Raw genomic sequence first — 14,643 nt, 5'->3', positions numbered from 1 at the left:
CACTATTTTTTATATTCCCTAAATGAATGAGACCATATAATGTTTGTCCTTCTCCGATTGACTTATTTCACTCAGCATAATACCCTCCAATTCCAACCACGTCGAAGCAAATGGTGGGTATTTGTCGTTTCTAATGGCTGAGGAATATTCCATTGTATACATAAACCACATCATCTTTATCCATTCATCTTTTGATGGACACCAAGGCTCCTTCCACAGTTGAAGCCAAGATATTTCTATCAACTTAAAAAAAATTGTTTTAGTGAATATCTGATTCTCTGAAATACTTAATTACATTTTTTGATAACTTGAATATTGTCATGGAGGTCTTTAATAATTTTAATCAGCCAGACAACTAAAATTCTTAAACATGATTTTTGATTCTTGGAGTATGTGTACTTTTTTCAGTGGGGTGGAATAAAGTCTTAAAATTCACTGTTAAAACATTTAAAGCTACAAAATTTGGTCTTCTGCCAGCATTAAAAAGTACAGGTGACTTGTTGCAAGCATCGACACATCATTGAGGGAATGACTTACCCTATTAGTGGGGACTAGGTGCCATCTCATAAGCAACCTCCGCATTCTTTTTGATAGAAATCTTAATGTGTTGTTGGTTTTGAAGGAAGTTGGGTACTTGGCAATTCTAATAGTAGGGAAGGGAGCTTAAGGGTTTTTTTTTGTTTTGTTTTGTTTTTTGTTTTTTGTTGTTATTTGTTTTTTGTTTTCTGATCAAGGAGAGCTTTCTTAACTCAAATGAAAATGGAAAAGTGCTTTTCTACACTTAAGCTTCTGGCAGCTAAATGAGTCAACCATAGGCCTGTCTTTGCAGCTTGCTTTCTGTCTCAGTAGAAAGGATGACTTTCTCCACGTGATCTTTACTGCATTGCTGTCAGCTCTTCTATGTCTCTAACTCAGGTTTTCTGTGTTTCCCAGTTATAATTTCTACAAACAACAATCTTCAGAGGATATTCCCTAATCTCCCTCGGTCATGTAGTTCTTAGAGATCTTGAGTTTTATAATACAAGCTAGTGGAAACATATTTGAAGTACTGAATTGCGTTTATCTAAGATTTTTAAAGATTGGGATTCATGAATTTATGAAAGCTTATTTTAAAGATATCTTTACGTGTGCTAATATATAGATTATAAAAGGAAATACTTAAATTCAACTTTACTAGTTAATATAAGTATACCATTTTTAAACTCTAAATGTTGTAATTCCAGTAAATCTAAATGTTGTCTCTTGGTCTCTCTCTTTTTTTAAGGTACCAGTATTTTTTGCAAATTAAACAAGACATTCTTACTGGACGGTGAGCTATTTAAAATTTTTAATAATGGACTTTAAAAGTACTTTTACTTAAAAAAAAAGTACTTTTAGTTCTATATTAAGTAACTCATGATCTTTTTTTTTTATAACTCATGATCATTTCAAATAAATTATCTGTTGAAAAATGGTTATTACAGCATGAATTTTTTTCATCAGATAAGTTTGTTACTTAATTGATAAAGTATAAGTGATGGAGACTTCATAGGTGAACAGTATTATATGAATTACAGTGCTTTTGAAATTATTGTGTTTAACCTTAGCTTATGTATTTTCTGTTTTGTTTTATTAGATTGCCCTGTCCTTATAATACTGCTGCCCTTTTGGCTTCATTTGCTGTTCAGTGTAAGTATGAACTCACTCTTAGGTCACATAGCATGTGATTATATGGTCTGTGTTGATAGTACATTGCCTTTAATGCCGGAGTTCATTAGACATATGTTACTATACAGAAAAAAGTGATTGCAAAGGAAATGTAATGAAACATTCAATTAGTTTAATTCCTGAAAAAGTTTTTCTGAAGTTGTTTGAGACCTAGAAGAATGCTAAGTGTGTTGTTATAACTTGCTTACATGGTAGCTAGCAGTAAAAACAAGTATTTAACTTCCAAGAAATATAATGGAATTCGTGACATTGCTGTTTGGGCTATCAGAATTACTAAATTTGTTTATTAAATTTTGACTATTTTTCTTCTATGTAATAGCTGAACTTGGAGACTACAATCAGTCAGATAACTTGTCAGGCTACCTCTCAGATTATTCTTTCATTCCTAATCAACCTCAAGATTTTGAAAAAGAAATTGCAAAATTACATCAGCAACATACGTAAGGATTTATTTACTTTTCTGCTTATTTCATAAACTTCTTAATGGCATCTTTTCTAGAGAAATGTTTTAAATTATTTCTAATGTGATTGTTATATTTACTTAATACACAACAGTTATTGTTATATAAAATAGTGTTATTGGTGTAAGGAAATGTGGGTTGTCTATTCTAAAAAAAAATCATTGCTAACTTCATAGAATATATGAATCTTTGTTTCATTTCTAGTAAGAACCATAAAACTATATGTAAACAGAAATTTGCTATTGGGGTGCCTGGGTGACTCAGTTGATTGAGCCTCTGACTTCATCTCAGCCCAGGTCTTGATTTCAGGGCTGTGTATTGGGCTCCATGCTCTTAAAAAAAAAAAGAAAGAAAGAAATTTGCTATTATGTAAAGCTGACAGTTCTTTAGGATAAATTTTATTTTATTTTTATTTTAAGATTTATTTATTTATTCATGAGAGACAGAGAGAGAGGGAGAGACAGAGACAATAGGAAGAGGGAGAAGCTCCCTGTGGGGAGCCTGATGTCGGACTCAGTCCTTGGACTCTGGGATCACGACCTGGGCCAAAGGCAGATGCTCAACCACTGAGCCACCCTGGTGCCCCAAGAGTAATTTTAGAATATTAATAGTATGCTCATAGATCAGTTGTTACATATCAATCTACTGAGCAATTCTTTCTTAGTTTTTAGCTATCTGAAAGGAAACATTTGTTTGGTAATTTGTCAAGAGGAGAAAGGGAACATTCTGTAATATTAAATTAATTAAAAAAAATCCTTTTAAGGGATGCCTGGATGGCTTGTGATTGAGCATCTGCCTTCATTCAGCTCAGGCCGTGATCCCAGGGTCCTGGGATCAAGTTCCACATTAGGCTCCCCATAGGGAACCTGCTTCTCACTCTGCCTACCTATGTCTTTGCCTTTCTGTGTTTCTCATGAATTCATAAACAAAATCTTAAAAAAATAATTTTAAAAATCTAGCATTTTTTTCATTCATAAGAATATTCAACTTTGTTATTTTGTGAGTCTTCATTTTCTGTGACATAATTTGTTTTAAGATGAGATTTATTGCTGTGAATAGAAAATAATACCATTTATTTGTTAAAAGTTTACTTTTGCTTTAACATGCAATTCAGAATTACTCATGGAGGAACTAAGATGGTATTGCAGATTGGCTAAGAAAATATTTGAACTAGAGATCCAGACTGCCTGGTCTGAAATTCTGGCTAAGACAACTGTTTTATAATCTTGGTCAGATTGCTACTTCTGCTTCTCTGTTTCATTATATATAAATTGTGGGTAATAAAAGTATCTACCTCTGGAGTTAATGTAAAGATTAAGTGAGTTTATATATACAAAGTACTTAAAACAATGCCCAACAGATGGTAAGAAGAAATATTAACTCTTAATATTAAGAAAACTTAACTTTCATTTGGTAATGGCCCATGTATCTAAAACAGGTTGGCGTGCTGGCTCACTGCCAATTTTTGTACTGGCCCATGAACTGAGAATGATCTGTACATTTAAAATATTTGACAAAAATACGAAAAGAAGAATAACATTTTGTGGCAGGTGAAATCTTGAGAAATTCCAATTTGATGTTCATAAATGAACACTTACTGGAGCATAGATTCCCTTATTTGTCTTCATGTTTGTGACTGCTTTCATGTAACAGCAGAGCTGAGTAGTTGTAGCAGAGACTCTGTGACCTAAAGTATTTATTATTGCCTTGCTCTTTATAAAAGCTTGCTGACCTCTGATCTAAAATAAGACTAATAAAATCACAATTTCAATAGACTGGCCCAATGCCAGTGAGGGGGCTGATTCAGTCTCACAATAAATGGCAATTTTTTTTTGAAGATTTTATTTGTTTATCCATGAAAGAGAATGGCAGAGATATAGCCAGAGGGAGAAGCAGGCTCCTTGAGGGGAGCCAGATGTGGGACTTGATCCGAGGACCCAGGATCATGATTTGAGCCAAATGCATATGCTCAGCCACAGAGCCACCCAGGTCCCCCAATAAATGCCATTTACACATAGCATATCCGAATCAAGGGTTTCAAGATAAATCAGATTTTTTTTGATAAATCAGATTTTTAAAAAATTTGCCAGTAATGGAAACTCTCTTCTGTGAGGAAAAAGTTTAATAAGGTACTGATTATGTATTTGTATTTGGTTTATTTTTATTTTTTTAAAGATTTTATTTATTAATAAGAGACACAGAGGGAGAAAGAGGGCTGGGCAGAGACACAGGTAGAGGGAGAAGCAGGGTCCATGCAGGGAGCCCGACATGGGACTCAATCCCGAGTCTCCAGGATCAGGCCCTGGGCTGAATGTGGTGCTAAATCGCTGAGCCACCCGGGCTGCCCCTGTATTTGGTTTAAAGAAATGATTCCTCAGATTTTTTTTTTTTTAAAGATTTTATTTATTTATTCATGAGCAACACAGAGAAAGAGAGAGGCAGAGACACAGGCAGAGGGAGAAGCAGATTCTTCAGATCTTTAAACAAAGAAAAAATAGAATCATCCAGTTTAACTGAGGAATAGGGGATGGGTAGGGAGGTAGAGATTTATTTAACTTAATTGAATTTTATAGAAAATTGAGGTATATGTGGTTTTTCTAGGAATTCCATTTTTATGAGCTTCATTGACAGGCTGTTGGCTTCCTTTTCTGTTACCATTAGTGAGTGAAAGTTGCTATCTTTTCTAATTTGCTGATTTTGCTCTGGTATAGTCAGATAATATCAGATATCAGATAGTTTTAGAACTAATCTAGGAGTAGATTTGTTTTTAAAGGCTTTGCTAGAGTAGTAGTCCTCAAACTTGTGTTCATAAGAATAACCAGGACGTTCTTAAATATAACAATTTGGTTCTTATTCCTTCCACATCAGATTGTATATAGTAATACTTCTGCAACTATCTGTGATAAAAGACCACAATTTCCCCCCATTCTGTCATGGAATGAAACTTCTGAAAGATATAGTAAAATTGAGTTACTAGGAGAGTAGAATGGAGAAGTAGAGACATAAAAAATAACAAGTCCTTGTTTCTCCTTATTAGTTTCAACAGACATGAAATTATTCTGCCAATAATTGTGCTATGAAATATAAAAGACTGACTCTCAGTTTCTGTACTTGGTATGAATCAACACCTGTATGTATACCATATTCTGAGAGGCATTGCTTTGGAGATTGTCTCAGAATTTGTGTGTTTCAGAAGCACCTGTGTGATTTAAATGCAGATACCATATCTGGACCAGCTTCTGAAAAACATTTTGAAATTAAGTCAGAGGGTAAAATGACTTTGTTAGCTGTAAGAACAAGTAGGGAATTTTAAAACTTGGTCCTTTTTTTTTTAATATAGTTGCTACACAGTTATATTAGTTTCAGGTGTATAACACAGTAATTTGACAAGTCTATTCCTTATGGTACACTCACAAATGTAGCTATTATGTTACCATACAATGCTATTACAATACCATTGACTATATTTCCGTATGCTGTACCTTATGATTCCGTGTGCTTAAACTCATTCTGTAACTGGAAGCCTGTATCTCCCACTCCCTTTCACCCATTTTGCCCATCCTCCCAAAGCTCTCCCCTCTGACTACCATCAGTTTGTTCTCTGTTTTTGTGGGTCTGTTTCTTTATTTATACAGTTTTTTGGATTCTGCATATAAGTGAAATCATATGGTGTTTGTCTTCTTAGTCAAACTTACTTCACTTCATAGAATACCTTCAGGGTCCATCCATTTTGTCACAGACGGCAAGATCTCATTCTTTATAGCTGAGTAATACTCGATTGTATATAAATAAACCACGTCTTACCAAATTACCTGTCAAAGGACACTGGTTTGTTTCCATATCTTGGCTATTATTAATAAGGCTGTAATAAACATAGGGGTCCGTATATTTTTTTGAGTTCGTGATTTCGTTTTCTTCGGGTGAATACCCAGTAGTGGAATTACTAGATGATATGGCATTTTTAATTTTTTGAGGAACCTCCATACTGTTTTCCATAGCGGCTGCACCAGTTTGCATTCCTACCAACAGTGCAGAAGGGTTCCTTTTTCTCTTTTTTTTTTTTTTTTTTTTTTTTTTGGGTTCCTTTTTCTCTACATCCCCTGGTGCATTCTTATATTTCTGGAAAATAAAATATTCTACAAAGTAATGATTTTTGTTCCTGAAAATGTACCCTACAGGTAAGTTAGATATTACTGTATGGAACTAAGAGGAGTAGTCATGCATAGTATATTAGAAAAGATTCAATTAGGATGCTCAATTTTCCAGATAAATCAGGTTTTTTTTCTTTCTAATTTGGCCATATTTGTAATTGGTATAATGTATAACATAATGTCTTTACAGAGGTTTATCTCCCGCAGAAGCAGAATTTAATTACCTGAACACGGCACGTACCTTAGAACTCTATGGAGTTGAATTCCACTATGCAAGGGTAAGTGCATAGAACTAATTTAATATTGTTGAGTTAGACTCCATATACTCAGTATCACAGTTTTATTTAATGCCTGTTAAGAGTAAGCAGCAACTGGAATAACCAGGGAGCGCTGCCAACATAGTTGCACTGAAAATTTACTCTGAATATAAATATTTTCACAGGGCAGCACGGGTGGCTCAGCGGTGTAGTGCCACTTTCAGCCCAGGGTGTGATCCTAGAGACACAGTATCGAGTCCCACGTCGGGCTTCCTGCATGGAGCATGCTTTTCCCTCTGCCTGTGTCTCTGTCTCTCTGTCTCTCAAGAATAAATGAAATCTTAAAAAAAAAAAAAACTTTTATTTAAAAAAAAAATTAAAACATTTTCACAATCACTTAAGATTTATTACCTGAGGAGAAGATTGAAGTGAAATTTTTTTGGTTATTTTTCTTCAAGCTAGTGTTCTATGTTAATGATAATTTTTTTCTAGATCATAAGAGAGAATCAAAACTATACAGGAAAAGTAGGGTTTTTTGCATTCATCATTATTATAAAAGATGTTTTCACTTCAGTGAGGTTTGTGTTACTTGTTTTTATCGTTTAGTGACATCATTATAAATTTTTAAGGCACAGAATGAAGAATATTAACATATTTTGGTTGTGTTTCTCCCCTGCCACAAATTCCTTTATTAAGATGGAATTTACAGTCATTGGCTTCTTCTGTACAGTGCTCTGTAACAACTTTTTCGTTGTGTCAAACTTTGGTGCTTCCAGAAGACCGTTATTCCCGTGCTGTAGGCATATTTGTAAGTGCTATCCTTCATTTGTGTGACTCTACCTAGATTCTTTCTCATGGTTTCTTTATCAAGAGGTTTTAGTCCTTCATAAGTACCCGGAATACAGCTTTTCTTCATAACTGGTGAAAAATAGAATATAGGTAATCACTGGTTGAGTTAGTGATAGGTTTTATATTCTCTTGGGACAAACTGCCAAATCTCATAAGGATAGCATTCTGAAAGGGAGTTAAGTTTTCCCTAGATAGATATTTTGATTTTATTTTAATATATACACTCAAAAAAGCTCTATTCCACATTGTGTTTTTATTGTTGAGGGTCTCACCTGGCCATGTTTTTCTAGGAGAGTAGTGTTAGTTCTTATATTTCACAAAGCTTATGTCAGTTTTGTCCTTTCCAAAATGTCTCATAAATGGAATCCTACATTATGTAATCTTCTGAGACTGACTTTTTACAATAATACATTTCACATTTATCCGATTTACTGTCTGTTTCAGTAGTTCATTCCTTTTTTTTTTGTTTATCCATTCACCCATTGGAGAACATCTAGGTTGTTTCTGATAGTTGTGTTTTGATTTTGTTTTTTCTTAATAGACTACTGCAAAAAATTCATTTACAGGTTTTTGAGTAGTTTTAAGTTCTCATTTTGTAATGTAGAAACCCCAGAGTGGGATTGGTTGGTCATATGGTATGTGTATATTTAGCTGTATGTGGAACTCCCACATTATTTTCCATAGTGACTGAACCACTTTGTTTCCCTACTAGCAATATTTGCAAGTTCCAGTCATTCACATCCTTTTTGGCATGTGATGCTGTCCGTTTTGTTTTGTTTCTTTTTACGCTTTTCTAATAGGTCATGTTTTACCTCATCACAGGTTTACTTTACCTTTCTCTGATGACTAATGATGTGTTGAGCATCATATCTTCTTTGATGAATCTCTGTTTGTCAAATGTTTTGCCCATTATTTAATTTCATTTATTTTCTTGCTCTTGTTTTTCTTTTTAAGAACTCTTTATATATTATTGATAGATAATAGATATGTGATTTGCAAATATTTTTTCCCAGTCTTTGGCTTGCCCTTTTATTCTCTTTAACAGTGTCTTCCACAGAGCAAAAGAAAGTGATAGATTCTAACATTCCTATCAATCACTGATTGATAGTCTACCTCAGTTTAAGGCTTCATTGTGAATGTCTCATTTCCATAGTTATTTATAATGATGAAGGTAATTCTACTGAAAAATAAATTTTGCCTCTCACAGTTTTAAGAAATGGAAAGCTTAATGATGATATTTTGATTATTCTTTAATTCATTGAATATTTATTGAGCACCTTCTATGCTGCCAGTCCCATTAACAGACACCAGGGATACAGCAGTGAGACAGATGAAAAAACCAAGTCGTCATGAAGCTTGCATTCTTGTAGGCAGGACAGATTATAAACAAATAATTTAGTCATCAGAATACATGGGGGTGTTCCATGGAAGTAAAATTCAGTAACAGGAAAAATAATAGTCTATACTGATAGAAGTCAGAATAGTAGTAATCCATGGAAAGATTTTATTAACTGAGAGACTCATGAGGGAGCTTTCCTGGATTTTGAAAATACATATATTGATTTGTGGTAGTTTTGAAGATGTGTATATGTAAAATTTAGGGTTATACACTTAAGATTTGTATATTTTAATATACATACAATATACTCAATTTTCTTTAGTTAACTAAACGAGTAATATATCAAGTAGTAATAGGTTCTATGGAGAAAAATTATCTGAGAAAGGGGATTGAGACAACCAGAAGTAGAGCATCAGGGAAGGCCTCACTGAGAAGATAAAACAGAAGATAATATGTAGATACCCAGGGGAAAGGAAACATCAATGAAAGGCTATGAAATAGGTTGCTTAGCAGTTCAAAGAACAGTAGAGAGACCAGTATGGCTGGTACAGTGTAAGCCAGAAGAGGAGAGTATTCATGAGGTTAAGGTAGACTAGGGTTTTATAAGACCTTTGGTTTTTTTTTTTTTTTTTTAAAGCAATTCTTCTTCTTTTTTTTTTTTTTAATTTTTATTTATTTATGATAGTCACAGAGAGAGAGAGAGAGAGAGGCAGAGACATAGGCAGAGGGAAAAGCAGGCTCCATGCATCGGGAGCCTGATGTGGGATTCGATCCCGGGTCTCCAGGATCGCGCCCTGGGCCAAAGGCAAGCGCCAAACCACTGCGCCACCCAGGGATCCCCAAGACCTTTGGTTTTTAATTCTAAGCCAGGTCATTAGTTTGAAGAAGTAATAGACACAGTGTGATTTACATTTTGAAAAGATCACAGTAGCTGCCATTTCAAGTGAAGAGCCCAGCTAACAGACTGTTACCATGATCAAGATGAGAAAGAATGGTGGCTGTAGCTAGCCGTTGGGTGGTAAGAAGTAATCAGATTTTGTATATATTTTGAATTTGGAAATGACAGCATTTATTGATGTATTGGCTGTAGGATGTGAAAGAAAAAGGATTCAGGAATGATTCCAAAGTTTTTGGACTGAGCAACTAGAAAGCTGGAGTAATACTCAAGATGTTGGGAAAGACCATAGAGAAGTGGGTGTGGGAAGATAGGTCAGAAATTTTAGTCTTAGGGCAAGTTAAAAAAATTTTTTTTTTTAAGATTTAATTTATTTATTCGTGAGAGACACACACAGAGAGAGGCAGAGACACAGGAAGAGGGAGAAGCGGGCTCCATGCAGGGAGCCTGACATGGGACCCAATCCCGGGCTGCCCAGGGCAAGTTAAACTTTAGGAGACTTTTACAGATCCACAAAAGGAGAGTGGGGAGTTCAGTGTACAATATTGGAATTCTGAAGGGAGGTATGAACTGAAGATAGGCGTCTGGGAATTGTCTGCTCACAGCTAATATTTAAAGCCATAAAATGAGAGCACTGAGGGGAAATTTAGTGAATACTGAAGAGAAAGTTCCACAGAGCTGGAACACTTTGGAGATGAGGGGTTAGAGAGATGAGGAAGAACCAGGAGAGGAGACCAGAAGAAGCAGCCCTTTAGACAGAAAGAAAACCTTTCTTTCTTTCAGATACATTTGTGTCTTTGAAGCCAAGTGAGTCAGGAGTGATCAGCTGTGTCAGATGAGAACTAGATTAGAAATGTGTAAGTCATCAATTACCTTGTAAGAACAGCTTTGGGATATTATGATAGCCAAAGGCTTATTACAGAGTATTTAAGAAAGACTGTGAGGATAGTAATTTTGAGAGATTTTGCTGTATCGGACACAGGTAATAATAATAGAACCTAAATAGCATTTACTAAAGGCCCAACACCTTCTTAGGGCTTTATGTCTATTAATTTCATTTAATCCTTATAACATCCCAGTGAGGTAAGAGTATTATTATCTCCACTTTACAGATGAGGAAAGTGAGACAAACAGATGTTAAGTAATTTGGCTATATAATAGCTATTTCCGTATTGAAGAACCAGTTTATAGCTACTTCTAAAACCTTGTTTTTAATTGGCATGTATTTGAAAACTTTTTGACAGATTGGTTAGAATAATCAAATAATTTAAAAATATAATTCCTTGAGGGGTACCTGGATGGCTCAGTCAGTTGAGCATCCAACTCTTGATTGCAGCTCAGGTCATGATCTCAGGATCCTGGGGTCAAGCCCCCTTGGGCTCTGTGCTTAGTGGGGAGTTGGATTGGGATTCTCTCTCCATCTCACTCTGCCCTTCATGCATGCACTCTCTCTCTCTTAAATAAAATTTTAAAATAATAAAATTATATGTATATTTATTATAAATATATAAATATATATAGGTATATATATTTATTTATTTATAACTATATTTATTTATATATATATATAAAATCCCTTGAAATGGAGAAAAGAATCTCTCCTATCCAAGTGGAGCTATATATATGTGACTTCCTGTGTCACTTTTACAGTATTCATATCACCCAATGACTTTTCATAATTCTGCTATGTGTTTTCACGCATCCCAGCATGTCTAGACATAGCTTGTGTGTGTGCGTGTGTGTTTTCTATTAGGTGTCTTTATGAAACCATCAGTAGATAACTACTTGTGTTCATTTTCACTGAGTAATTTGAATTTACATACACTGTTAAGCCTATGTATGGCACATAGAAACATTTTTTTGAATTAATGAATGTATATTATGCCTAACCACAATGAAAATATACAAACATAAACATTTTAAATCAATTTTATATGGGGGAAAACATAAAACTAAAATGTTAATAGAAAATAATTTCAACCTATATTACAGAAAAATTTAATATTATTTTGTTTTATTCATAATATTTTATATTCATATTTCATATTTATTCCAAGGATTCTTTTAGACCTGTAATTAAAATATAACCATGAAACTAACACTGAGAAACCAATTTCATTAGATTTGCAAAAATTCAAAGAATTAAAAATATCCATTATTGATCAGAGATGGAAAGTGGACATTCTGAATTGAAGTAGAACTTTATCTTACCCTTTCGGAATGCAAATATTAATGTGAATATAATCTTTGATCACTTTCATTTCTCAGATTCCATCCTTTAGAATATTTATTTAGGTGTTTAAAATAATATAGTCAAGGATTTTTATTACAGTATTGTTTGTAATATTAAAAAATTAGAAACACTCAGGGCGCCTACGTGGCTCAGTCAATTAAGTGTCTGCCTTTGGCTCAGGTCAGCCTGATCCCGGGGTCCTGGGCTCAAGCCCCGTGTTTACTTGTCCCTCTCCCTCTGCACCTCCTCCCACTCATGTGCACGTTCTCTCTCTCTCTCTCAAAGAAATAAAATCTTTAAAAAATATATAAAATCACTCTAAATGAACAGAAATCATTAAGAAATTATGACAAATCCATATTTTGGAATAATATGCAACAATTAAAATTGATGTTAGAGGTATGCGTATATTGATATGAAAAGATATCTGCAAAACGCTAAGTACAGGGACGCCTGGGTGGCTCAGCGATTGAGTTCCTGCCTTCAGCCCAGGGCATGACCCTGGAGTTCCGGGATCAAATCCCCATCAGACTCCCTGCATGGAGCCTGCTTCTCCCTCTGCCTGTGTCTCTGCCCCCGCCCCCCCCCCCCCCCCCCCCCGTGCATGTCTCTCATGAATAAATAAAATCTTTAAAAAAAAATGCTAAGTACAAAAGAAAAATTACAGAATAATGTTTCCTAGTTTTTGTTGATTAAAAAATTGTATAGTTATGTATAATATTTATATATTTTTATGAATACAAAGATACAGAAGATTATACATCTCAAAGTATTAATAGTGGCTACCTCTGAGGAATGAGGCAGAGAAGGTGAGGGATGGTTATTGACTTCTTATTATTTCAATGTTGTTTTGAGTTAATTTATTATAAATAAGGGAATTATTTCACACCACTTAAAATTAATGTTGGGAATTCCCATCCACAAAACCATAAAATTTTAGTGGGACTGAGTTAGTTTATTCTTAGACAATAGACAGGATAGAATATTAAGTAGTCCTAGCTATTTAGTTTAGAAGAGACTACTTTTGGAGACTACCCTCCAAAAGAAAGGAGGGAAGGCCACTACAGGGGAACATGAAATGAACAGTTCAAGTTTGAGGTATGTGTGGAAAATAGTAGAACATCTATTCATATTCATCCTAAATCTCATCCTTTTACATTGCTATTTTGTAACTTATTTTAAAATCAAGCAGAGATACAAGTATGTACTGTATTTTAGTGAACATCTGCATCTACTGCCAGGTCAAGCAAGTCATTCCAGTAACATTCTTTGTGCTCTGTCTCAATAACAGCCCCTTCCTACACTGTATTATTTTGATGGTCTTATCACCCAACTGTGCCTTCCTAGATACTACAACTTGGTCTTGCTTTTTGTTTGTTTTAACTAGATAGCTTTAAATCTGTTAATCCTTCTTTTCTTAAAAATTTTAAAGAACTTGACCGGGATCCCTGGGTGGCGCAGCGGTTTGGCGCCTGCCTTTGGCCCAGGGCGCGATCCTGGAGACCCGGGATCGAATCCCACGTCGGGCTCCCAGTGCATGGGGCCTGCTTCTCCCTCTGCCTGTGTCTCTGCCTCTATCTCTCTGTGACTATCATAAATAAATAAAAATTAAAAAAAAAATAAAGAACTTGACCTTTTCATTTTTAATTTCTCATGGTTTGGACTTTACTTATCACATGCTCATGATGTAATTCAGTATGTTGTGCTGCGTTTTATATTTCTTATAGACTGGCAACGTGATCAGGAGGCATATTCAGAGTCAGGATTTATCCTTTTTTGTTTTATTTTATCAGGAAGCACATAATGTCCGGTTTTCACTTCTTTTTTTTTTTTTTTTTTTTTTTTTTAGTAGCTTTTGATCCATTAATTCACTGGAGGTTGCAAAATGGAATTTTTTTTTTTCAAAATGGAAATATCTTAATTCTGTTTTTGTTTTTATTTATTCACTGGGATAACCTTAAAGGGAGTCCCTTCCCTTCTTTTACTTTTTAATTACCCAGTAGCATAGCTCATATACAAAAAGCCCAAGGAAAGTGTTGTTTGATTCCAAGGTGCATGGGTGGCTCAGTAGATTAAGAGTCTGCTGCCTTTGGCTCAGGTCATGATCCAAGGGTCCTGGGATCGAACCCCATGTTGGACTCCTGGCTCATTCTGCCTGTCTGTCTCTCAAATAAATAAATAAAATTTTTTAAAAAAGGAAAAGTGTTGTTTGATCCTTTCCTTTTTTATTTACCCAATTTTCAGGGTAATGAATTGGTTCCCTGCCATCCTAAGAAGGTATACAAATACCATTTTTAAACAATGTCATTATTAATTCATGGATTAAACATTTTTGACAGATTTCAGTATATTACCCCCCCCCCCCCTTGAAGCTCAGATCATCCATTTTGGCCACTTAGTCTCTTGTTTTTATCCTTTCATCCTTTTGACATGACCTTTGTAGTCAGCATCTATGCTGTCTAGTATTTTAAGATGTTTCAGGCTCATCTTGTCTTTTTACTCCCATAGACCAGGAATTAGCTATTTCTTTAAGAAGCCCTTGTTTCTTTTAATGCAAAATGATATTTCAAAATCTCAGAGTGTTAAGATTGCTCATTCCTACTGGTTTGTTATTATTTCTGTGTTTTTTAAATGTACAGAGTTAGAATCTTTGTTTCTACATATCTGCATTGAGATATACAGAATTTTTTTTTAATTTTTATTTATTTATTATAGTCACACAGAGAGAGAGAGAGAGAGAGGCAGAGACAT

At 34.6% G+C, this 14,643-nt stretch overlaps 1 protein-coding gene across 3 annotated transcripts in view; it reads left to right on the top strand.

Annotated features, from left to right (window-relative positions):
• Positions 1–14,643, top strand: part of PTPN4 (protein tyrosine phosphatase non-receptor type 4) — a 205,515-nt gene that overhangs the window by 108,575 nt on the left and 82,297 nt on the right. For all 3 annotated transcript variants that reach the window (XM_026017724.2, XM_026017723.2, XM_072757553.1), the window contains 4 exons: positions 1,265–1,309; positions 1,616–1,668; positions 2,027–2,147; positions 6,510–6,597. In XM_026017724.2, coding sequence (XP_025873509.1) covers positions 1,265–1,309; positions 1,616–1,668; positions 2,027–2,147; positions 6,510–6,597 — 307 coding nt within the window. The remainder of the gene's footprint in view (positions 1–1,264; positions 1,310–1,615; positions 1,669–2,026; positions 2,148–6,509; positions 6,598–14,643) is intronic.

Source organism: Vulpes vulpes, chromosome 5 (assembly GCF_048418805.1).
Source record: "Vulpes vulpes isolate BD-2025 chromosome 5, VulVul3, whole genome shotgun sequence".
Classification (NCBI taxonomy): Eukaryota; Metazoa; Chordata; class Mammalia; order Carnivora; family Canidae; genus Vulpes; species Vulpes vulpes.
The sequence above is the reverse complement of the archived record's forward strand: the minus strand, read 5'-3'. Positions and strand labels throughout refer to the sequence as shown.